Source organism: Saccostrea cucullata, unplaced genomic scaffold (assembly GCF_032062105.1).
Source record: "Saccostrea cucullata isolate Sc308-1 unplaced genomic scaffold, CSIRO_AGI_Scuc_v1 ctg3221, whole genome shotgun sequence".
NCBI lineage: Eukaryota > Metazoa > Mollusca > Bivalvia > Ostreida > Ostreidae > Saccostrea > Saccostrea cuccullata.
Window position 1 is genome coordinate 38,418 of NW_026940356.1, and position 23,801 is coordinate 62,218.

The 23,801-nt window shown below is 34.0% G+C and overlaps 1 protein-coding gene and 3 non-coding genes across 4 annotated transcripts; 2 read left to right on the forward strand and 2 right to left on the reverse strand.

Moving 5' to 3' along the window:
• Positions 1–4,895: 4,895 nt before the first annotated feature.
• LOC134255158 (uncharacterized) lies at positions 4,896–6,218 on the reverse strand. Its single transcript, XM_062737664.1, has one exon. It carries the CDS (start codon positions 6,216–6,218, stop codon positions 4,896–4,898), a length of 1,323 nt encoding a protein of 440 aa, XP_062593648.1.
• Positions 6,219–18,862: 12,644 nt separating this feature from the next.
• Trnap-agg (transfer RNA proline (anticodon AGG)) lies at positions 18,863–18,934 on the forward strand. The gene has a single exon. It is a non-coding gene; the product is annotated as a tRNA-Pro (tRNA).
• A 1,801-nt stretch (positions 18,935–20,735) lies between these two features.
• Positions 20,736–20,807, forward strand: Trnap-agg (transfer RNA proline (anticodon AGG)). Its single transcript has one exon. It is a non-coding gene; the product is annotated as a tRNA-Pro (tRNA).
• Positions 20,808–22,498: 1,691 nt separating this feature from the next.
• Positions 22,499–22,570, reverse strand: Trnap-agg (transfer RNA proline (anticodon AGG)). Its single transcript has one exon. It is a non-coding gene; the product is annotated as a tRNA-Pro (tRNA).
• Between the last annotated feature and the right edge of the window lie 1,231 nt (positions 22,571–23,801).

Here is a 23,801-nt window from a genome sequence, read left to right on the forward strand (position 1 = left end):
TTCTCAATCCAACCTAGAACATTGCTATTTATACCATAATTTGCTAGTTTTGTTAAAAGGCCTTTATGCCATACTCTATCAAATGCCTTTGAGATGTCACAAAAAATAAATCTTACATCTTTCCTTTGTCAAGTGGAAGTGTCTTTGGAATATATTGCTTGACTACCCTGGCATAATTCGTTTCCCCGACAACATCCCCTCTCACCTGTTCATCGTTATAATATATTATATGATCATGATTATGGACCAAAACTACGCGGTCATAGATTCGTTTCAACAATTCATCACAGTCCAGACATTTCAAAAGTATCGTCTTGCGGTTTGACATTACCTTCAGGAGGTTGGCTCCTGTCATCAAAATTATTGAGAATTTTTTGTTAGGTATATTTGTTAAATGTACACATGTACATACATGGCTTATTAAAAAATCAAAACAAAAAAAGGGGGGGGGGGGGGGGGTTCAGTGCGCTTATTTTATCACTACGGAGCAATTAATATGACCTTTTTACACCGTAATTACGCTAACACATAAATAAATTTTCAAAGTTTTCCCTTTAATATTTTTATCCAAATGGAATTATTATAAGCAGCCTTTTTCATCTTGAATAGCCCCATTCAGAATTCTGACAATAAAAATAGTTTCAAATTACTTATCATACTCAATTATTTGACTTCTGCACTAAAAGTGCTATTTTTATATTTATAAAGAAAATAAAATTCATCTTAAGATTACAGAGATATCTCTCAATTTAGAGAGATATCTCTGAAAACATGGACTCCCAACTTAAAGAGATATCATTTTAGATATCTCTATAGAAATAGATATCTCTTAAACTGAGAGAGATATCCCTTATACTTAGAGAGATATCTCTTCGACTTGAACAGATATCTTTTTCTCCCCAAATACACATTTTTCGTGAAAAGAGATATCTTACTTTATGAAGAGATATCTCTTTCACCTGAAAGATATCTCTTTTACTTGTGGAGATATCTTTCCAAGTTAAGAGATATTTCTCAAAGTAAAAGAGATATCTCTCTTAGTTTATCCTAAGAGATATCTCTTAAAGTGAAAGAATATCTTTCAAAATTATGAAGAGAGCATCTCAAGCAAAAAGAGAACTATTGCAAAGAGATATCTCTCTTCATTATTTTAATTTAAATTCCATTTAAAACGACTTCTCCCGTTACCTTGAAGAAAGCTTTTTATTCACGGAAGTACATTAAAGTATTTTTGAATTTCGACATATTCCTGATATTCTACATTATAGTTAACATGACAAGTAATTAAGTGTTGTCTAGATTTCATATTTGTAATAGTTGATTATTTCATAAGCTGAGAAAAATTGGTCCATTGCATTTGAGATTATAAAAATATGCTTCATTGGTTTGAACATGAATATTAAACTTTTAGCATTTGATCAACGAAGTTGCCATTATTATTTGTTGTTTCAAACAAGGGATTTGTAGCATTTTTGTCTAAATAGTACATATATTATTCTGGGTATTGCATGCTCAGTCTTTTTTCTTATAACAGCGAAACTATTCCTCGGATCTATCTTGTTTCGCTTTCGCTTTCAAGTGGAGAATTGATTATTTTATTTTAAGGATCACTATAAAAAAGATATCTCTCTCATTGAAAGAGATCTCTTTAGCTTAAAAAGATATCTCTTTTTGAAAATCAAGAGATATCTCTCTAACAGTATTTCTTTGAACCTTGAAGAGATATCTCTATAACTTTAAAAGATATCTCTGTCGTTTAAAGAGATATCTCTTTTTAGTGATCCTTAGAATAAAGATATCTCTCTAAGTAAAAGAGATATCTCTTCTTACAAAAGAGATATCTCTCTAAGCTAAAGAGATATCTCTCTAAGGTATAAAGATATCTCTATTAGTCAAAGAGATATCTCTATAAGCTTAAGTGATATCTCTCTGTGCTATTAATTACTGAAAGAAAATTTTTATTTCACGAATGAATTTAAAAGGGCTTGCCATATAATTGGGTATGTATTTTCCCTGGATTTTCACAACAGATTTCCTACATTTGTAAAATATAAATTTTAAGAGTTTATAACATATAAATAATTTAGGACCAGCATAAAATAATTTACGGCACAAAATAACTCTGTGTGCAGGCTGCATTGAAAATTAAGAAGCCAACCTTGAAATTTCGTCACAAATCACAGCCAAAATGCAGGATTCTCTTCCATTCTGTAGAGAGCAATATGTTCACTACGAACCGTAGCTTGATTACCAAGACTTAAAATTAATTCAAAAGAGGAAAAAAATAATTTTCTTCTTGAAAAACCTTCCGCCATAAAATATAGTTCCTCGCTAAATATTTTTGGTATGTAATTTAATCATGGAGTTTTAACTGAAAATACTTTAATTGGCATTGTAGAATCCAAATTTATTGTAAGAACTAAACCATAATGCAATTCTTTTCAAATAGAGATCAAGAAATGTACATGTATCTGCTGAAAAGCTCAGGAGCGAACCTCTTCATACCAATGTTGGTACACGTTTACACAGTCATTTTTTTAATTAACTATTAAAAGTCTGCACTAAAATTGCGTATATATGATCTACGTAATACCGATGAATTGAACATATTTTTATTGACAAAGTCAAAAGGATCGGACACAAGTTCTGTAACTTAGATAGTCCTCTCCTAATATAACATTATGTGAAATTGCCAAAGTAAAACAAACATATATACATATGGTCTACTACATACATTGTATACATTGTAGCAATAGAAAGGAATAAATTCTTTAAGTATACAAAAATAATTTGAGATGGTGAGAAAAGACTTATTTGGAAAAACGACCACATTCATTTAAGAAAGTTTGAATAGTCTTAAAGAGTTCAGCATTTTGTTCAAAAGTTAAAGAAACATCGCCCCATAGTATTAAATGTACATCTATAATATGTAAATAATTAAATGACAATAGCTTATTCATTAAGGAATTTCTTGCTTTTACATAATGTTTACAAACAAAAAACAGATGATATGTATCTTCTAGTAGTCCACAAGAACAATTAGGACTGGTTATTAGGTTACAGCGATATAAATCAGACTTTAAAATACAATTGTGTCTTAATCTTGTATGAATTATGTTCAAAAACCTTTTTCCATAAGACAAATATTTCTGAGGTTTTACATTATTATTTTGAAGATAGTTTTTGAAAATTTTAATAGAAGTTGCCTCCCTTGTTTTTAGACTAAGGGAATTCCACTTTCTAACAGTATCGGGAATAAATGATTTATTGTAGAGTTCTAATCTGTATTTTGGCAAAGAATAATTCAAAAAATTCCGGGTAGTGTATCCTGAAATATTGCCTCTTGTATCAGGTACTAAGTTTTGCAAGTAAATAGGGACTAAATTATTGTGCATTTTATACATTGTTATTAGTTTTGCCCTATTTCTTCTATATTCCAGTGGTTCCCAGCCTGTTTCCAAATATAATGAATTTCTTGAAGCAATAATTGTAAGCCCAGTAACTATTCTTGCAGCATATAATTGTACTTTTTCAAGATTCTCAATGTCTGTTTTTGTGCATCCAGACCAAACTTCAACAGCATATTCAAGTTGTGGTCTAACAAAAGATATATACATCTGGGACAGAATATCTCTTGACACAGTGAATTTTAATTTTTTAAGAAGCCCCAATTTTTTGTATGCTTTCTTTATAATGGTATCAATATGATCCGACCATCCTAAGTTAGACGACAGAAGTATACCAAGATGTTTGTGTTCCGTAACATATTCCAATTGGCAATTGTCAAAAAATAATTTAGGAAAATGCTGTACATTTTTCAAACTAAAAAATACTGCTTTGGTTTTCTGTGGATTGAATTTTAATAACCATTTCTTTGACCATTCATCTAGTATTCTAAGATCGTGGTTAAGAATTTGTTCAATATAATTAATATTATCTGAACATTGTTGTAAAGAATTATCATCAGCAAATAGTCTACAAACAGATATCATATTTTCAGCCACATCATTTACATACAATAAAAATAATAGGGGACCAAGTACTGAGCCCTGAGGAACTCCAGCTTTTACTTGTCCTACAGAGGAAAAATGATTTCTATACATGACTTGTTGGGTTCTTTTGCTTAAATAACTATCAAACCAATCTAGCATATCACCATTAATTCCATACATTTTTAATTTGTAAATTAAGCCTTTATGCCAGACCCTGTCAAATGCCTTTGATAAATCACAAAACACCATACAACAGGATTTACCTTCATCAACACTTTTTACTCTAGAATGGCATGTTTCTATAAAGAGTTGAAATACTGTGGAATGACATGGTATAAAACCTGCCTGGTATTTATAAAATACATGTATATTATGTGAATACAAGAAATTGTAAACATGTTTAAAAATTATTCTTTCAAAGATTTTGCTTATACAACTTAGCAAAGAAACTGGTCTATAGTTTGAAGTGATGGAAGGGTCATCTTTCTTAAAAAGTGGAAGAACATGTGCTAGTTTCCAGCAGTCTGGAAATGTTTTTAGTGATAGGGATTTGTTGAAAAGTATACACAAAGGTTTTGAGATAGTTTCTTTGCAAGATTTTAACATTTTATGGCTGATGCGATCAGGACCAACGGCTTTATTGACAGGAATAATAGAAATTATATCAATTACTTTTTTACTTGTATACATCTTGATGGAAAGATGCGTGGTTCCATCCTCAGGTGGATCCTCCTTCATCAGCTGTTTCGGCGCTGTCCACTACAGCCTCCAGAGGTGTGCCGACTGGGGTGATCAAGTCCCAGCCTGGAACCACTTGGCTCTACATCACTGCTGTACTAATTCAGTGTCTGTCTTACTGTTGTTTTTCACATCACTGCTGTTCTACCTTTACTGTCTATCTCACTAATGTTTATTGTCTTTCCACTTATCTGCTCTTCTTCTCCACAACCACATAGACGCTGATTCTGCCTCCCTGCACAGACTTCCTACCAATCTCTGTCTCTCTGCTCCCGTTATGCCAATGGCTCTCAGTGCCCTCCACGTAGACTGTCCCACGAATCCTCTACAACCCACTTCCACTGGGAAAAACCAGACCTTCCATCCATTCTGCTGACAATCTTTCAGTAGGTCTTGGTACTTAAGATTTTTCCTTTCATATGCATCCTCCATCCTTTCTTCCCATGGCACTGTTAACTCCAAAATAATTGTCTGTCTTGTAGCCATTGACCAAAGGACTACATCCGGCCTCTTGTTTGTGGCTATTATTTCCGGCGGAAATACTAATCTTTCCTTAAGGTCTACCCGCATCTGCCAATCTGTTGCTGTCCCCAAGAGACCACTTCCTTCAACTCTAGCTTTATGTCCCTTTTCACCTTCTTTCACAAAGTTGACGAATCTCAGGCTCTCTGCGTTCTTCTTTGGCCTTTTAATACCTTTCTCCAAGGTGTCAGCTATACTGGCTAGGACTCTATCATGTCTCCAAGTGTATCTCCCATCTTTCAAAGCCTCTGAGCATGCTGATAATATGTGCTCCAAGTTTGCTGGTCTACCACAGAGGACACAATTTGGATCTTCTGTCATTCCCCATGTTGCCAGGTTAGTTGGGCTGGGAAGAACATCATAAACTGATTTCAGCTTAAACTGAAGTCTGAATGGTTCCATCTTCCAAATATCATTCCATCCCAACTTCACTTGACGTGCATTATCCCAGTTCACCCAGCTGCCTTGTTTCTTCATTCCCACTGCTTTGACCATTCTCGAATCTTCCTCCATTGCACGCACCTCTCTCTGCACCAAACTACGCTTCTCCTCTACCGAAGCTGTACCCCATCTTGCTGTTGGTGTGACATCAAGTCCCTGCCTTCCTATTGCCAGTCTTCCAACAATGTCACTGTGTCTCAAGCGGGATTCTGCTTCTTGTACAGTTTCTTTTACTGACCATTTTCTCCCCGTCCTGATATCTACTTTTGCTGTCCTAACCTTCTCGTCTTTGCTATTCTGTAACATTAGGTGCTGACGCACCTTTGTCACCTTGAATTCCTCAGTTATTGACTTTATAGGTAACTGTAGCTTAGTCCCAGAGCTGTATAATCCAATGCTGCTGAAACTTCGTGGTACCCCCAGCCATCTCCTCAGGTATCTGCTCGCTGTTGTTTCCATCCCTTCTACTGTGCATTGGTACCTCATACACCAATAGCGGCCACAGCAAGCGAGGTAGTATCCCATGTTGGTATATCCAGGCTTTATATTTACCGTGCAGTCCACTTTTATCCACAGTTTTCATCCATTTGTCCAGCTGTCTGCAGATTTCTTTCACGTTTTGCCAGTCTGTTAATATGTCATTGAAGAATTTCCCTAAACACTTTACTGGCTTAACCGAGACTTTTTGATATTGCCTCTACTTCAATCTTGAATCTTTCTTCTTTTACTTTTTCATTCTTTATCACTAAGCTACGTGACTAGCTTGGTTTTACTTTCATTCTTGCCCAAGTGATAGCTGATTCTAGTTCATGTATTGTCCACTTGGCTTCAATAACTGTTTTGGTTGTTATTGTCATATCATCCATGAATGCTCTCCAGGTGGTTGGCGTACTCCTGACTTCATCCATGGCCCTCTGCTCTTCTTCTCCACTGACTTGACTATCATGTTCATTGCTGCTGAAAATAGGATTACGGATATGGTGCATCCTGTGACTATTCCAACTTCTAAGCGTTGCCATGCTGTTGTGTAATCCTGTACTGTGAATCTTAGTTGAAGATGGTCAAAATAGTCTTTTAAAACTACCCTCGTCTTCTCTGGTCCATGGTATCTTTCAAGTGTCAGCTCGACTAGTTTATGGGGAACTGTCCCATATGCATTGGCAAGATCTAGCCAGATGACTGCCAACTCCCCTTTAGACTCCTTTGTTTCCCGGATAATCTGTGTCAGTACACTTGTATGCTCAATACATCCTGATACTCCGGGTACTCCTCCCTTCTGCACAGTGATATCAATATACTGATTCTCAAGCATGTAACTAGACATTCTCCTCGCTAAAATTGCGAGATATATCTTCCCTTCTACATTCAGGAGCGATATAGTCCTAAATTGTTTCAATGCCTCTGATTTCTCTTCTTTGGGAATAAAACAGCCTTTTGCTCTGTACCAGCTATCTGCCAGTCTGTCCCTCCTCCAAATCACTCTCATCAGTTTCCAGAGGCGCTTTGTCAACCGTTGACAATTCTTATAAACTTTATAAGGAACACCATTTGGTCCTGGCGCTGATGCTCCTCTGGCTTTCTTGATAACATCTGCTACTTCTTTTAGTTTTGGTGGTGATTCATCAAAGGGTTGATTTGGTTCTTCCGGTTGTATCAACTTCTCCCATTCCCCTAACTCTTCCTCCCTATGTGGATCACTGTGCATCTCCAAATATTCCTCAACGTCTTCCTTTGAAGATTTCGATGAATCCGGACCCTTTATTTCCCAGTAATCTTGATGTAAACTGAAATGGGTCTGCTGTGAATCTTGCTCTTGCTCTGTCTTGGTTGTTTTCCTTCTACGCCTACTTCTCTGCTCTTCTTGCTATCTTGAGATGTTCCCTGATGTTATCTCGTAACTGTGATAGGGCCGGTTTCTCCTCATCGGTAGCCTTCCTATACTGCTTACGAAGCTGCCGCAGGTCTTGTCTCATCTTAGCTATTTCTCTCTCTCTCCTGTTCTTCCTTCCTTCTTTTTGTGACTTTTTCCTTTGTTCTGCACCAAACCTGTCTAGACCCACGCTGGTATATAATTGATGTTATAGCTTCTATTTTCCTGTCAATACTTCCAGCAAGAGTTATGTTCAGAATTGCATCCACTTCTTGGTCAAACCGTTCCTAGTCTCTTTTGTTGTTACTGTTTGACCATTTCACTTTCCTCTTTCTTATATTACTGTCAGCACCCCTGTTGTCTCCCATCTCTTGCTGTTGATTGATGCTCTGTGATTGGTTATTGTCCTCACTGTCATGGCTTTCGCTGTATGAAGCCTCGTCATTACCTAACACATGGAGGCTGCGGTAGCTGTGGTTTTCATCCTGAACCACTTCCTCCTCCGTCTCACCAGGTTGCCCTGTGCGTTGTGTTAGCTGCTGATCTGGCTTACATCCCATCCTCCCCATGTGGATTTTAAGCCCCTTTTCATTCTTGCATACTTTCCCACAGCTGCATACATTTCCACTGTTCGTATTCGTCGTCGTTTTTCGTTGCCTGGTTGTATCCTGATTTTCCGTCCCAACAGGTCGCTCATCCTCCCCCGCTCTCGCGCGACCTCGGGGGTATCTAAGTATGTATCTGTCCATAGCGTGATGAAAGGGGTCCTTCCTCACGGAAGTTGTGCTTTGGCCTGCCAAGCCTCCACACCCCTGATCCCAGTCTCTCCTGGTTGTCTCCTGTCTCTCCAGGTTGTCACTGAACTTTTCTCAGTTGTCATCCAGACTTTCCTGGCTGTCACTGGTTTCCCAGATAATATTACTTGTATACATCTTGATGGAAAGATGCGTGGTTCCATCCTCAGGTGGATCCTCCTTCATCAGCTGTTTCGGCGCTGTCCACTACAGCCTCCAGAGGTGTGCCGACTGGGGTGATCAAGTCCCAGCCTGGAACCACTTGGCTCTACATCACTGCTGTACTAATTCAGTGTCTGTCTTATGATTTCTTGCTCTTGTATTTCAATGTGTGGAAAATTATCCGTACATCTTAACACTATATTTGGGAGCTCCTGATTACTGTCATCTAACTCTGTGATTGATGTGAAATATTTGTTCAATAGCTCTATTTCATCTGTCTGAAAATGCAAAACTTTCAGTGCCATTGTTGGCTGTAAACTGAATAGGTGGAATTTAATTTGTTGGTTTAATGTGAAAAGTATCTTCCAGTAACTTCCAGTATAGTTTTTGATTGTTCAGACTAGCATCCTTAAGATGAGAATTTATATTGTCATAATAATTTTTAATAGCATATTAATGATATTGCTATTCCCCAATGTAGAACAAATTTATTTAGAAAATCATTTTTTCCATCTACAAAATCAGCATGGAATTGCCATTCCTACTGAGATTAGAAACCCTGATATTGTTAATTCTTTCAAAAAATGACTTTTTAAAGGTGAATCCCCCCCCCCCACCAATTTATTATTCTTATGGTGATGAAAAAAAACGAACTCAATTTTAACCAGAGTGAAATACAATGTAAAGCCCTTTTAAATTCAGATCTGTTTAAGATTAGACTTTCAGATAATACCCAATGTTCTTGTGGATATATTTTTTCCTGTATTGTAAACATTATACTGGAATAAGAGCAGAATTATTTCACACTGTAAAAAATAACAAAGGAGAATTACACAGAAATAGACCGTGATAAAATCCTATTAGGGGGTCCAAACTTGTGTCAACAAAATAATATCAACATTGTTAAAGCCGTACATGAGTATATAAAAAAAAAATCGAATAGATTTTTATAAATAGCCAGCGTAACCATTCTGTATCTTTTACAACCCCTCTTTCTTTCTTCTCTCCTTGCACTCCTAGTCCCTTTCTTTCTTATTTCGCTGCAACTTCTTTTTTTCTTTTTTTGCATTGAAGATTTTTTTTTTGTACATCATATTATTTTTGTATATATTTTGCACATATTTTTGTCATTTTGTTTTTGTTGGAGAGGACATTCTAAGTTGGCATAACTTGTGCTCAATCTCATTGATAATGTTTCAATAAAATGTGTTTAAATAAAAAAAAACGTATTAATATCTCGAAAATATTCATTATTCAGAAATAAACAGAAATACAACGTACATGCATACATCTGTTAATATTACAAACGTAACATTTTGATCTCATGAAAAATAAATTTTTTTAAATTGTACCTCACTAAAAATGTTCTTGGCATTCCATCGATGTTTGAATGAGAAACAATATTTTTTTTATTTTAAACAAGATGTGTTTTTGAAACACTTTGCGCCCAGCGGCAACAAAGTTCGAAAAAGCTAATTTTTAGCATTGTTAAAGGCACTTTGAAAGTTTACGCACTTTGAAAATTTTTTTCAAAGTGCGTCAAATTTGGGACCAAATCAACGCACTTTGAATAAATAAGATTTCTTTTCAAAGTGCGTTACTATCGACCATATTAACGCACTTTGAAAAAATGTGTATGGCTTGGTCGATATTCTTGCAAATCTTATTAAGTATGATAAATAATTGAACCTGTTTGATAACTCTTCGGTTATGAGGTCACTTCAGGATGTGAAAGTGAGCTATTTTGATTTTTCCATGCTTTGAGAATTATTTCTCTTTTTTAAAAATGTTTTACTTATTTTTTTCCCCAGTTTGTATGCATTTTATGTAAACTAAAATTTATTGAAAGTTTTCAACGTCATACGTTATGCAAATACATAGACTAGTTGTAGAATAGGCATCGGTACCGGGGGAGGGGGGGGGGGCTTAGGCAAAGATATACATAATATAAGCATTGAAATTGGGGCTTACTTTGGGGGGTTCGCTTTCAATTTGCTACCGACGGCTATGCACAACGAATGATGAAAAAAGTTAAGCTGAGAGACCTTCTACTCGTCTTCTCCTTGTTCTCAATGACGTTAAATGAGTGCATGTAAATTAAAAAAGTTTTTATGCGCCCGAATCGATAGATCCGAGGCGTATATTGTTTTTGTCCTGTCTGTTTGTCTGTTTATCTGTTTGTTTATATGTTTGTCTGTCTGTCTGTTGTCAACTTTAACCTTCGCCATAACTTTTGAACCATGAGAGATAGAGACTTCATATTTGATATGCATTCTCGACCAATAAAACTCTTTTAAATGGCACCAAGGTCAATAACCTTGTGACCTTGACTGTGACCTATAGGCTAAAAATAACTTTTTCGAACTTTCGCCGTAACTTTTGAACCATGAGAGGTAGAGACTTCGTAATTGATATGCATACTCCACTAATAAAGCTCTTTCAAATGACATTAAGGTCATGACCTTATGACCTTGACTGTGACCTATATGCTATAATAACTTTTTAGACGTTCGCCATAACTTTTGAACCATGAGAGATAGATACTTCATATTTGGTATGCATATTTCACTAATAAAGTTCTTTCAAATGACACCAAGGTCGATGACCTTGTGACCTTGACTGTGACTTATCTGCAAAAAATAGATTTTTTAACTTTGTTACCGCCGGGTACATAGTGTTTCACAAACACATCTTGTTTGAAATATATAATTATCACAAAATGATTCTCTCAATTATTAGAATCTAAGGTTTTTGTTTTATACAGATTCTTTTTTCAAGGTGCGTTAAATGTCCCCGTGGTAAAAAAATGTTAATGTACACTCTTAACGCACTTTGAAAAAAATTTTCAGTGCGTTGAGTGTGTCCCAAATTTAACGCATTTTGAAATTTTTTTTTCAAAGTGCGTTGATTTTGTCCCAATTTTAACGCACTTTGAAAAAAATTTTCAAAGTGCGTAATTTTTTTCAATGTGCGTTGTCACATAGCATATAGGTCACAGTCAAGGTCAAAAGATCATTGACTTTAGTGTCATTCAAGAGAACTTAATTAGAGGAGTATGCATACCAAATATGAAGTCTCTTTCTCCTTTGGTTCAAAAGTTATGGCGAAAGTTCGAAAAAGCTATTTTTAGCATAGAGGACACAGTCAAGGTAACAAGGTCATTGACCTTGGTGTCATTTGAAAGAGCTTAATTAGTGAAGCATGTAAACCAAATATGAAGTCTCTATCTCTCACGATTCAAAAGTTATGGCGAAGGTTAAAGTTGACAACAGACAGACAGAGAGACAAACAGAAGACACAGACAGGACAAAACAATATACGCCCGATCTTTCGATCCGGGCGCATAAAAATAATGTCGGGAATGAATTTTAAAAATGTTGGAAATAAACCCTGAATTTTCTTCAGGATTTGAACGTTTTAAAAGGTCGAGATAATTGACGAGTGTTGACGTGGAGTATGACCTCAGAGTCTTAACATAATTTTTATGAAAGTCAAAATAAACACAGCTGTGATAGACATGATAAAGCTATTGGCGTATCTGAGCTAAAAAATAAAAATACCAGATTAAGTGTACAATTACATGATATTTGCTATTTACGTTCGAATTCAATTTTTCACTGATTTTGAACTTAAATATCCTTACGTTTCTGTAGTTGAATTATACTTTAAACTGTGTCTGATATTTTTATTAGAGTCGAGAATAAATCAGTCATTGTTTAAAATCTCGGATATCTATGAAACGCGATTGATTTAAATTGTGTAATACTGTATAGTACGGAAGCCCAATAGTGCAAACCAAAAATAGGTAAAGAAAAACGAAATTATTAAATAAAGAAAAACGAGATTATTAAATAAAGAAATACGAGATTATTAAATAAAGAAATACGAAATTGTTAAATAAAGAAAAACGAAATGATTTATTTAATAATTTCGTTTTTCTTTATTTAATAGTTTCGTTTTTCTTTAAATATTAATTTCGTTTTTCTTGACTTAATAATTTCGTTTTTCTTGATTTAATAATTTCGTTTTTCTTTATTTATTTTTGGTTTGCACTACTGGGCTTCCGTAGGAAAGTCCTATCTTTATATAAAGTAACAAAACAAATAAAAAGATCTTTTGATTTTTTGTTTAGTCTGAACTTATAAAAAATACGCCATATATGATTTCATTCAACATGAAACGCTGTATATATGCTTATGGTTGCCCTTTCATTTTTCGATTTTTTTCCCTCACCTAGCTAGGATTTTTTTGGACCCTATAATATTGTTTATGACGTGGATTAATTATTAAGTAATCCAGCTATCTGGCACATTACATGTATTTTAACTTTTTGTTAAGATAACGTTCATTAACCTGAAAGTGAACAAAACCTTTTGGGTTTATGGTGGGCATAATTATCATGTGTTAATTTATTTTTAGATCAGATACATGTACACTCTCTCAGTTTTCTTCCCTTTTTTGGGTCTAAAATCCATTCTGTGTGAAATATAGCTGGTACAGGTGAGAAAACGTCTCAGCATTAATGGCCTTCACGACAAAGGTTGAATGAAAAATTCTGGTTATTTATCTATCAACCGCTATAACGAGGGTATGCTGCGAACATTCAACTTCGATCCCCATTAGAAGAAAATGTATGCAAGCATGCAAAGGAATAAAGATCTATTAATATTTTTTTAAAGAACAGCAAAGGCATTATGTGTCATATTAAAAGCATCCTCAGTTAGTGCAGATCGAAGTTTGTTCAGAGCCTACCCCCCCCCCCCCCCCAAAAGGACTTTAATATAAAACAAAATATGTTTGTGAAACACTATGTGCCCGGCGGCAACAAAGTTCGAAAAGCTATTTTTAGCATATACAATGTAGGTCACAGTAAAGGTCACAAGGTCATTGACCTTGGTGTCATTCAAAAGAACTTAATTAATGGAGTATGCATATCAAATATGAAGTCTCTATCTCCTATGGTTCAAAGGTTATGGCGAAAGTTCGAAAGGTTATGTTTAGCATAGAGGTCAAGGTAACAAGGTCATTGACCTTGGTGTCATTTGAAAGAACTTAATTATTAGTGATGTATATATACTAAATACGAAGTCTCTATATCTCACGGTTCAAAATTTATGGCGAAGGTTAAAGTTGACAACAGACAGACAGGACAAAAGACATACTATCGATTCGGGCGCTTAAAAAACTTTACAATACAGACCCCAGTCAAGTGCTCAGGTGAGCGATGTGGCTCCCGGGCTTCTTGTTACTTTTTTCCAAATAATATGCATGGAAATAAAACATAATCTGTGAATATTTTTTAACTAAAGGTGTTAGACAATCATACATGTATACTAAAAATATTCACAGATGACTAACATTTAAAAATATTTTTGACCTTATTGATAAAATCTTTGAGACACAAAAAACCCCTCAACAAAATAGAAAATTCAGACAAATCTACGTTCACAACATTAATCTTTTGAATCTTAACTTGCTTAAGATGACTTTGCATTAAGAATAATTAAAAAGGGCTGAACAAAGGCATGTACAACATTACATAATGCCAATCCAATATTTATATTAAAATCAGTATATATCCAGGGCTTGAAAAACGAGAAGACCTGCGCCACTAACATCGGTATTGCAGGAATTACTGTAGCCATGAGGAAAGACCGCAGAATGTTGAACGCCTTGAGCTTCCATGCCCTTCCGGCCATGGAAATTGCTGGTTTCGTCTCCTTAGCTTTGGCGTTCTTAGAATGAACCAATTCAGCCCCTTTTGACGTGTCGTCTGTACTTCCCGATTGAACGATACCGTCTTGTCGGTTAAATGGAACGGCGAGATTTGAATCCAGTAGATTTCTTGAGACTGTCTGGTTTGGATATGGCGTACTTTGATCCTTAACTGATTGGCTCTTATGAATTTGTTCCTCTTTTTGACGTGGAGGGTTAGTAATTTGTTCCTCGGATGTTGAATGTAACGGTTTTACTTCAATAAAAACAACACTTGTCCGAGTAGTTTTCTGGTTTGAAGATCCTGTTAACTGATGTGTGCAAGCGCTTGATTGACCTGGATTTCCGCTTTTTGGTGCCTTACTTTTACTTCCCTGTCTTTTTCTTCCATTAACTTTTCCAGACACTGCATTGGGGTCAGTATTTGTTAATTCAGGGGCTATTAGTGAATTTATTTTCTTAGCAATAGAAAAATAGAGGATTGACATTAGTATAATTTCAATTGAAAAAGTTGTTCTCGTGACACTAAAGAGCAAATAAACTTGATCCCTAAATAGTTGTCTAGGTAGACAAATCTTAGAATCTGTTCTTGCGTGAAGAAGAATCACGGGAAGAAATATTGAAGTGGATAGAAACAGCGAACATCCAAGAAAAACCAGTCTTGTTTTTTCTTTAGTCATTATCAAAAACACACGACGTAATGACATTTTTAAAGCACAATAGCGCTCAACACAAACGTACAGAAGGTGGATATATACGTTATGTCTACAGATGGTAAAAAAATATGTTACCGCTCTGCATGTATATTTACCGCAATTTGCGTAAAACAAGGAAAACAAAGAAAGAATATCAAAACAAATCTCACCGACTGAAATGATAAGAAAAACCAAATACTGACTTCGTTTCCGAAGGGTTTTGTCTTTCGCCAAAATGCAACAAGCTGCGACATTAAGTACAGCCGAAATGCCAAATATGATCCCCGCGATGACGGAAACTATACGCACACTCTCTCCAAGTGGAGTGAAAAAAGTCACATTGGTAAAAGATGCGAATGATGAGTTCTTTTCCATAATTTACGTTTTAGCTGTTAACTGTGATAACAACGCACTAGGTCTCTCGTCCTGATCGAGTTTAGTGTGAATATTGACTATAGATTATGCCTTTTATACAAAATGTATCATTTTTCCGACTTCACACCTATGTTTTTTTTTATTTTCATGTAATTTTTTTTTTTGCTGGATATTCGTATATATCTTTTATTTTGTGTAATTTGACTAATTTCCTTTGAAATCGCTGTCATTTAAAATGGACTGTAAGACGTGGACATACGTTCCGTGTAACACTTACAGGTACATGTATATATGGCGTATCTGAGCTTAAAAAAATAAAAATACGAGATTAATTGTTGATTAGGATGATATTTGCAATTTACGTTCGAATTCAATTTTTCACCGTTTTTGAACTTAAATATTCCCACGTTTCTATAGGTTAAATTGACTTTAAACTGTGTCGGATATTTTTATCCGAGTCGGCAATAAATCGGTTATTGTTTTAAATCTCGGATATCTTTGAAACGCGATTGTTTCAAATTGTGTAATTTAAAGTCCAATTTTTATATTAAGTAACAAAGCAAATAGAAAGATCTTCTTAATTTTAGTTACGCCATACAGTGTATATGACTTTAACAATTTTTAAAAGTTTCTAAAGTGATCTAGATATCAGTTTTAGAATTTTTATACATTAGATCAAAATTCTAAATTTGACAAACTCAAAGTGCGTATATTGAAATTTAATATTTTTTTTAAAAATCTTTATTTTCAAATTTCTAAAAACGTTTTTAATGATCAATTTTTAGATTTTTACCCTTAACGTATTGTTCAATATTCAAAATGCCAAAAACGATTCTTGTATTTTAAACTTTTGAGTTTTTGATATATCGTATTGGAAATTACTTTCCTTTTTATTACAAAAGATTTTAAAGCAATTTAAGTTTTATCCCGTGACTTTTCTCCCTTTCAAAAACAATACTCATTCATATAGTATTTGCATTAAGTTGTCGTATAACTACATGTATAATTATGTAAACGCACGTTATAACAAATTTCATACCTTATCGCCCCTCTTTTAAGCGATTTCTAGATCCGCTAGTTTTAGAATTTTTATATATTAGATGAAGTGCGTTTATAAAATTGAAATTTTTTAAAAAAAAAAGATTATTGCCTTATATTTTGTATTAATTATTACTATAACTATAAATAAATTATATTGAGAAAATCATACCCTCTCCCTGAAATGAAATACAGGAAATATATTTCAGATGTGTTTATAACACTTTTTCCTTACATAGTTATGATCAACACAATCATTTACTATTTAGTGAATCCATTGTGAACTGAAGGGAAAAAAATATGAAAATACCGGGCTTGTCCGGGATTTGAACCCGGGACCTCTCGCACCCAAACTGTCCCAAAGCGAGAATCATACCCCTTAGACCTACGAGCCGCTTACGCAAATCATTATAAAATATCGATTTCAATCAGTAGGTTATATATTTATAAGATATGAATCTTTCAATATGGGAACATTAACAGAAGGTCTTTTATTTTGCCTTTATTCTACATTCTTGTGATCCAAATATATCTCGAGAAATTCTTTTGCATATTTATTCGGTTTACATGTATTTAAAGAATAAAGAAGTTAGACCCAACAATGATATAATAGATCAAGCATATATTTGTGTAATTCAACATAGGATGTTACTTTTATGCACCAAAAATGTGCTAAGTCTATCATATGGAAAATGACTTATCGAAATTTCATCCATGCACGTTTTAAATCTAAAGATTTTCTATTATATGTTTCTGTTATATTTTTTTTACACTAATTTTAATTTGAAAAGCTGTCAATATTTTTTTTGGACAATGCTTCGAAAAGAGCAAGATGTGATTATGAAACACTATGCGCCCGGCGGTAACAAAGTTCGAAAAAGTTTTTTTTAGCATACAGGTCATACTCAAGGTCACAAGATCATTGACCTTGGTGTCATTTGAAAGATCTTAATTAGTGAAGTATCAGTATACATATCAAATATGAAGTCTCTTTCTCCCACGGTTCAAAAGTTATGGCGAAAGTTCGAAAAAGCTATCTTTGGCATATAGGCCACAGTCAAGGTCACAAGGCCATTAATCTTGATGTCATTTGAAAGAGTTTAATTACATGTAGTGGTGTATTCATACCAAATATGAAGTCTCTATCTCTCACGCTTCAGTACTGGCGAAGGTTAAAGTTGACAGACAAACGGACAAACAAACAGAGATTAACAGACAAACAGACAGACAGGACAAAAACAATATACGCCCCGGATCTATCGATCCGAGCGCATAATAAAATTCACACGCATGTAATGTACATGTATATTATTTCAATTGCTAAAAGCGACTCATACATGTATGTAGGTCCAATGGGCGGCGTTATACATACATGTATATGTGTATGATTGCATAATGAATGTAAAACAAAATCGCTGTAAACACAAGTCACTATTAATAATAAAATATTTACTTACTTACTGACATGATTATTTTCGATGCCAGTTGTAATTTTATATAACTATCTAGATTTATTTATTTAGCTAATTTTTCTTTAAAATTCACGTATTTTTATCATTTGTTATCTTAATTTCCAAAACTTCTGGTATTATTTGCTGATTTTTTTTTGTTTGGTGTCATGATATCAAATAAAGAATATTTCGGAAAATTATCAGTGAGAAAGTTACATTGTAAAATTAATGTACGCATTGTATCGTACCTGACCTAAATAAAAGTCATTTTTGTAAGTGTTCCCAAACTTGTTACTGTACAAGATCACTAATGTAAAAGAAATTAATTACAATACCCAATAGAACAATATATTTTGGAAGAATGATTTTCCATAGGTGTAATGATAAATATTGTTACGTAAAAGAATTTAAAAAAAAAATGCATAATTTCCTTTATTTCATCAATTATTCAGTCTTTAAAAATGTTGACAAGGGCAATAACTCGTACTCAGGTAGCTTTATTCGGGCATTTTCTTTTATATTAATTGTAATTGATTGGCGGTGTTTCTTTCGATAGAAATTGTAATATACAAATGTACGTTTTTGCAGACATGCTAGTACACAACTTTCTATAATAAGTCCATCAAGAGAAACTGACAAAAATGAAATTAAGCCGGACACATAAATCAGATTATGCCTATCTCGAATATTTTTTTCAAAAATCAAAAATGTCTGAAAGGAAATGTACAGTCCAACTCCTCGTGATCATTTGTTAATGGATCTATACCTACATGTAATTTAAAAAAAAAACTACAGTGTAAAACATTGTGTGTAATGAAACTTGAAGAAATCTTTTTTAAATTAAATCAGTATATCTACACATGTATCTATATTGCTGAAATGTACATAAAATATATTTGCATTATCTTAAACACTCAATTAAGGCTACTTTTGAATAAAAGAAATCTTTTTATGGTGATTATTTAATTAAAGTATAATCTAAAACACTCACTGTGCATAGCCACATGAAGTTGTTGTACACTATCAGTAGTCCTTTAGATTAAGTCTTATCTTTGTACTTTTAAAATATGGCTCGTTGGTCTAGGGGTATGATTCTCGCTTAGGGTGCGAGAGGTCCCGGGTTCAAATCCCGGACGAGCCCAAATTTTTTTTAACCTTTTTGAACCATGCATGGCCACGCAGAAGCTCTGCGAACGATAAGTTTGTCCTACCGTTTACCTCTAAGTAAATTATCAGATACTAGTATAAGAGCTAGTAAACTTCCCTTGTTTATATGTATTTGAAAACATATTTCATAGGACTCAGAATTCATACCGAATCAACTGGTGGTCAACTATAATTACGTATCCCAATTTAAAAGGGGGGCTACTGGGGAAAATAGTTTTGTATACAAGATAATTATAATTCTTTAAAAAATCATTTGGTTGCGCTCTGCCGACCGACTGGCTCAATGTGGCCCGATTCAAAACTTTTTAAACCTCCAGTAAACATTTATTTTTATGTTCTCTGAAAATTCAGCGTTGATTAGAAATCTTGCTGTGAAAAAAAATTCCAGCTACCAACCGACCTACATTTTTCTCCTTGAGTCGGGAGAGGTCAATTAAACATTGTAAAATTGGTCTAATATCATAAGACTCGGAGTATGAAGTAAAAAATATCTTCAAAAAAATATATAATAGATACAATGCAAATATGTGAGGAGGACAGAAAACACGTCAAACGTAAAAATTCCAGTGGAAGGATCAGGTACATTGGACGAGATAGCATTCCCTGTTTACCGATCTTGTAAATTCCACTTACTCATAAAATTGTCTGTTGATGATCCTGCATATCGAATCATGATACTTTGGTGGCAGTAATCTTTTCTTTTGTCACAAAATTTAAGCTCAAAGGATGTCAGACCATTTTTAAAAATTATATGGTTGCCTTCATCCGACTGACTGACTAAAAATAATCCCACTCAAAAACTTTTTTTTAACAGTCCAGGACAGGATATTTTTTATTAATGGAAGTTACTGTAATGGAAAAATGTCGTCGATGATTAAATGCGACAGTACGGGTCAAATACTGACTGACTCTTTTCATACTAATTTTTAGGCCATTATTTACACGCTGAATTTTCCACTATTTTCTGTTGGTTTCCGATCATGACAAGGAGCACACATTGGGTGTGACCGGTCGGCAGGTGTTGCCCACTCCTCCATGGCGCCTGATCCCATCTCTGATGTTTTAGAGGTTCGTATTTGCTCTGCCCCTGATTTGTATTCATGAATGGACTCCTGAGCTTAAATGTTCGTTTATATCTCTATATATTTCATGCATGTATGTTTCTAACAGGCACATAGCATCGTTTTTGAAAGTGGGGGGGGGGGGAGCCACAGAAAATATTTTTTACTTGCCTGTAAAAGTTGACAAGCCAAAAAAAGGAAATTCCCTAAACCCAAAAATCCTATTTCGTGTGTGTGTGTGTTGGGGGGGGGGAGGGGTAGTGGCAAACTTTTTCAAGGCCAACTTTCAATTCCAATTCCAATTCCAGAAAGGGGAAAAGAATAATAACAAATTGTAAAGCCTGCAAGCAATAAAAATCAAATTTTATTTATGAAATTAAAGAGCCCTTTTTATTTATTGCTTTAAAAAATACCATGTTATTAAGAATTAATTACTGCTGATTTTGTTGTTCGTTTTGTCATTTTTTTAAAGATTAAAAATCTTGCAAAATTGTTAAGTCTTACGAACATTAGATCATCAGAAAGTTATCACCCTTGCCTTGAACAACATTTCAACCAATGAAATAATTGAAAATTTTCTCATAATGCAATTTCTACCAATCACAAAAAGAGAGGAAGTGCATAGTCCGAAGACTGTAAAAAAAACTTCAACTATACAATACCGTATTCCAAGGAAGACGGTAATTATGTTCCATACAGATATTAAGTATAATTGGCTCGTTGGTCTAGGGGTATGATTCTCGCTTAGGGTGCGAGAGGTCCCGAGTTCAAATCCCGGACGAGCCCAAATTTTTTAACTTTACTGAACAATTCTCTTTATTGCAACACATTTTTTTTTTTTTTTTTTTTTTTGATTTATAACATGCTTCAAAATGTTACAAATCAGTGTGTTAAGGAGGCTGGGGGGTCAACAATTTAACCACAAAGTAACCACCAGATTTAACTTATTTTTTTAGATATGGTATCTTTAGCTGTCAACATTCATTTGACAAAGAAAAAAATCATAAATTTTAGTTTTAAATTTTGATCATTTTCTATATCTTTATATGGAGCTCTCCTTTTAAAGGAGATAGAAATAGTCTGAAAATGGCTGCCACCCCCCAGCCTCGTTAATTTTTTTTCATATGATAAATTTATGATAACAAAATAAATGTTCATTCCCTTTCCTATTTCAAATCTTATATAAACACTTTCTGCGGCCTTAAACTCAACATATAGATATATAAACGACGTGTTGTCAAATAACAATGATTATAAACATTCTTATGTCGATATCATATGATTCCAGTGAGCTTGAAATAAAAGATAACACAGAGTCTGGCACATATGTTTCTGGATATTTTATTGAGGAAAAAAAATATAAATAGTTAAGCTTCAGGATAACCTGATGACTTTAAGTTATCAATCGTCAACGTCCCTTACTTATACAGCAATATACCTTCATCAACTGTATACGAGGTTTATTTCTCTCAGTTGATTCGATACGTAAGAGCATGCTCTATGTACATCTGTATCAGCAATTTATAAAACACAAATTACTGACAGCCAAGTTGATGAAACAAGAATATCAACAGTCAACATTTCGTAAGTTCCATGGTCCATATAATGACCTTGTCAGCAAATATAATTTATAAGTCAAATGCTGACTGGCGCTTTTCATAATAATTTTTAGGCCATTATTTACACATTTTTAAAATTGTCGGCGGATTTTGCCGTTATTTCACGATCATGACAAGGAGCATATGAAGGTTTGACCAGTCGGCAGGGGATGCTAACCCTCCATGGCACCTGATCCCACCTCTGATGTTTTGGAGGTTCATGTTTGCTCTGCTACTATTTTGTAATGTTTAAAGAGCTTTTGAGTTTGAATACTGTTTGTTATCTCTATATACAATTGTACCTCGTATAAAATTACGATTCATGAAAAGAGCAAAAAAAAATGGATTCTTGAAAACATCAGAAAGATGTAGAACGAAGGATGAGCTAATAAACTTTCCTTATCTATCTGTCAAGTACTCTGTAAGATTTCTGTATTGAAAAATATTGACAAAGCATACACTTTCTATTTTTATACATATTTTTATTCTTAAATAATTAATATTTATCTTACTCTGTTTGTCTTGTATAAGTAGACATTGTAATTATGCACCAATAAATAGTAAATTTTAAGCTCCAAAGTTTCTGAATTGCCTCTTAATTTTTTTTCATTTTCTCTATGCAAAGACTGTTAATACACTGTACTAATTTTTACAACTGTGATTTTAGATATCTAATATAACACTTCGTTTTTAGCATTTTCCCCGAAGAAATATATCGGAGATGCAATATATTGAAACTTTGAAACTAGGAAATGGAAAAAGTCAGTGTACAACTTCATTGGATACAATTTCCAAAATAGAATAGAAATATTGTAGAAAGTTTTTTTCGAGTTCGACAAAGCACTTTGTTGTAAGAAAAATAATTTTCAAAAAATAATAGGGCTCGTTCGGGATTTGAACCCGGGACCTCTCGCACCCTAAGCGAGAATCATACCCCTAGACCAACGAGCCGCTGAATACCGTACGAGGTAAAACATGGAAAGGTAAGATTATCTGTCAGACTGTCACTCTTATGGCCGGTTGCGTACCTCAGATTTAAACCTACGATCAATGATTCCGGGTTTAAATCCAAGTTTTCGCGTTGCACGCATGTAAGGATTGACTGAGCACGGCTCAGAATTACGGTAAATTCTGAACCTGGTGTAGGGGTGGTTTAAACCCGGCTTTATAACATTTCCTTGGATTTTTGGGTAGAATATCTCGACATTTGAAATATTTCGATGTTGCAGAAATGTTTTATGGTAATGATGATTGCATTGATAGATTTTGCAGTATTAAAAGAGCTATTCTACAAGAAAATCTTTATGACCATATTGCATGGGGATTTTTCTTTTTGCACAACTCTTTAACAGCTGTTCAATGTGCCGTTTTAACACTGATGTAGCTGTAATATAAAGTTTTTGAAGGTACTTTTAAGATACATAAATGTACATTAACGGGAATTTTAAAGAAAATTTCTAATATACCAAATATAAATCAATTTAACGAATTAATGATGATACACATTACAATAATTTCTAATAATGCCGAATTTCCTAAGGATAAAAAGTCTTTCAGTTATCTGATTAATCAGGCTATCTACATGGCCGTAGGAACCGGGGGAGGGAGGGCATGTTCGTCCCCTATCATTTTGCCGCTGTAAAAAAAATCTCTAGAAAACATAGCTAATATGTGTTTTCTCAAAAATAATGTCGTTTAATCTATCTTTCCCATGTGATTTAAACATTACAGATACCTCCATTGATAAATACTTTTAACTATAAATACAAGCAAATAAACAAACATACAGTCAAATTATTAATTAAAAGTTTTAGACTTCGTCTCCTTCAAATTTATTTTCAACAATGTTCGAGAAGAAAATGAACGTAAATGAACTTACTTTGACGTCATAATTATGCTTATCATTAGTATATTTACTAGTATTTGATCCTTCAATTTATTAAGTTTTCCTCTCGATAAAATGTCTATAGCCAGGTATATTCATATTTGTTTTCCTTTCTCAAGATATATTTTAAACTGTAAATTGAAAAGTACATATATTTCGAGCCAAAATTTACGTAAAAATATTCATTGTAAATTTGAACGTCAAACCTACTGTTCAAATCTCGTGAATCAAAGTTATTTCTTCATAAAAACACCAAAAATTTATACAGTTGCAAAAAAAAAAAATGCAGATTCATAT

What these genes read in the sequence shown, in the direction of transcription:
- LOC134255158 (XM_062737664.1), bottom strand. Translation starts at nt 6,218, where the DNA reads ATGGGATACTACCTCGCTTGCTGTGGCCGCTATTGGTGTATGAGGTAC.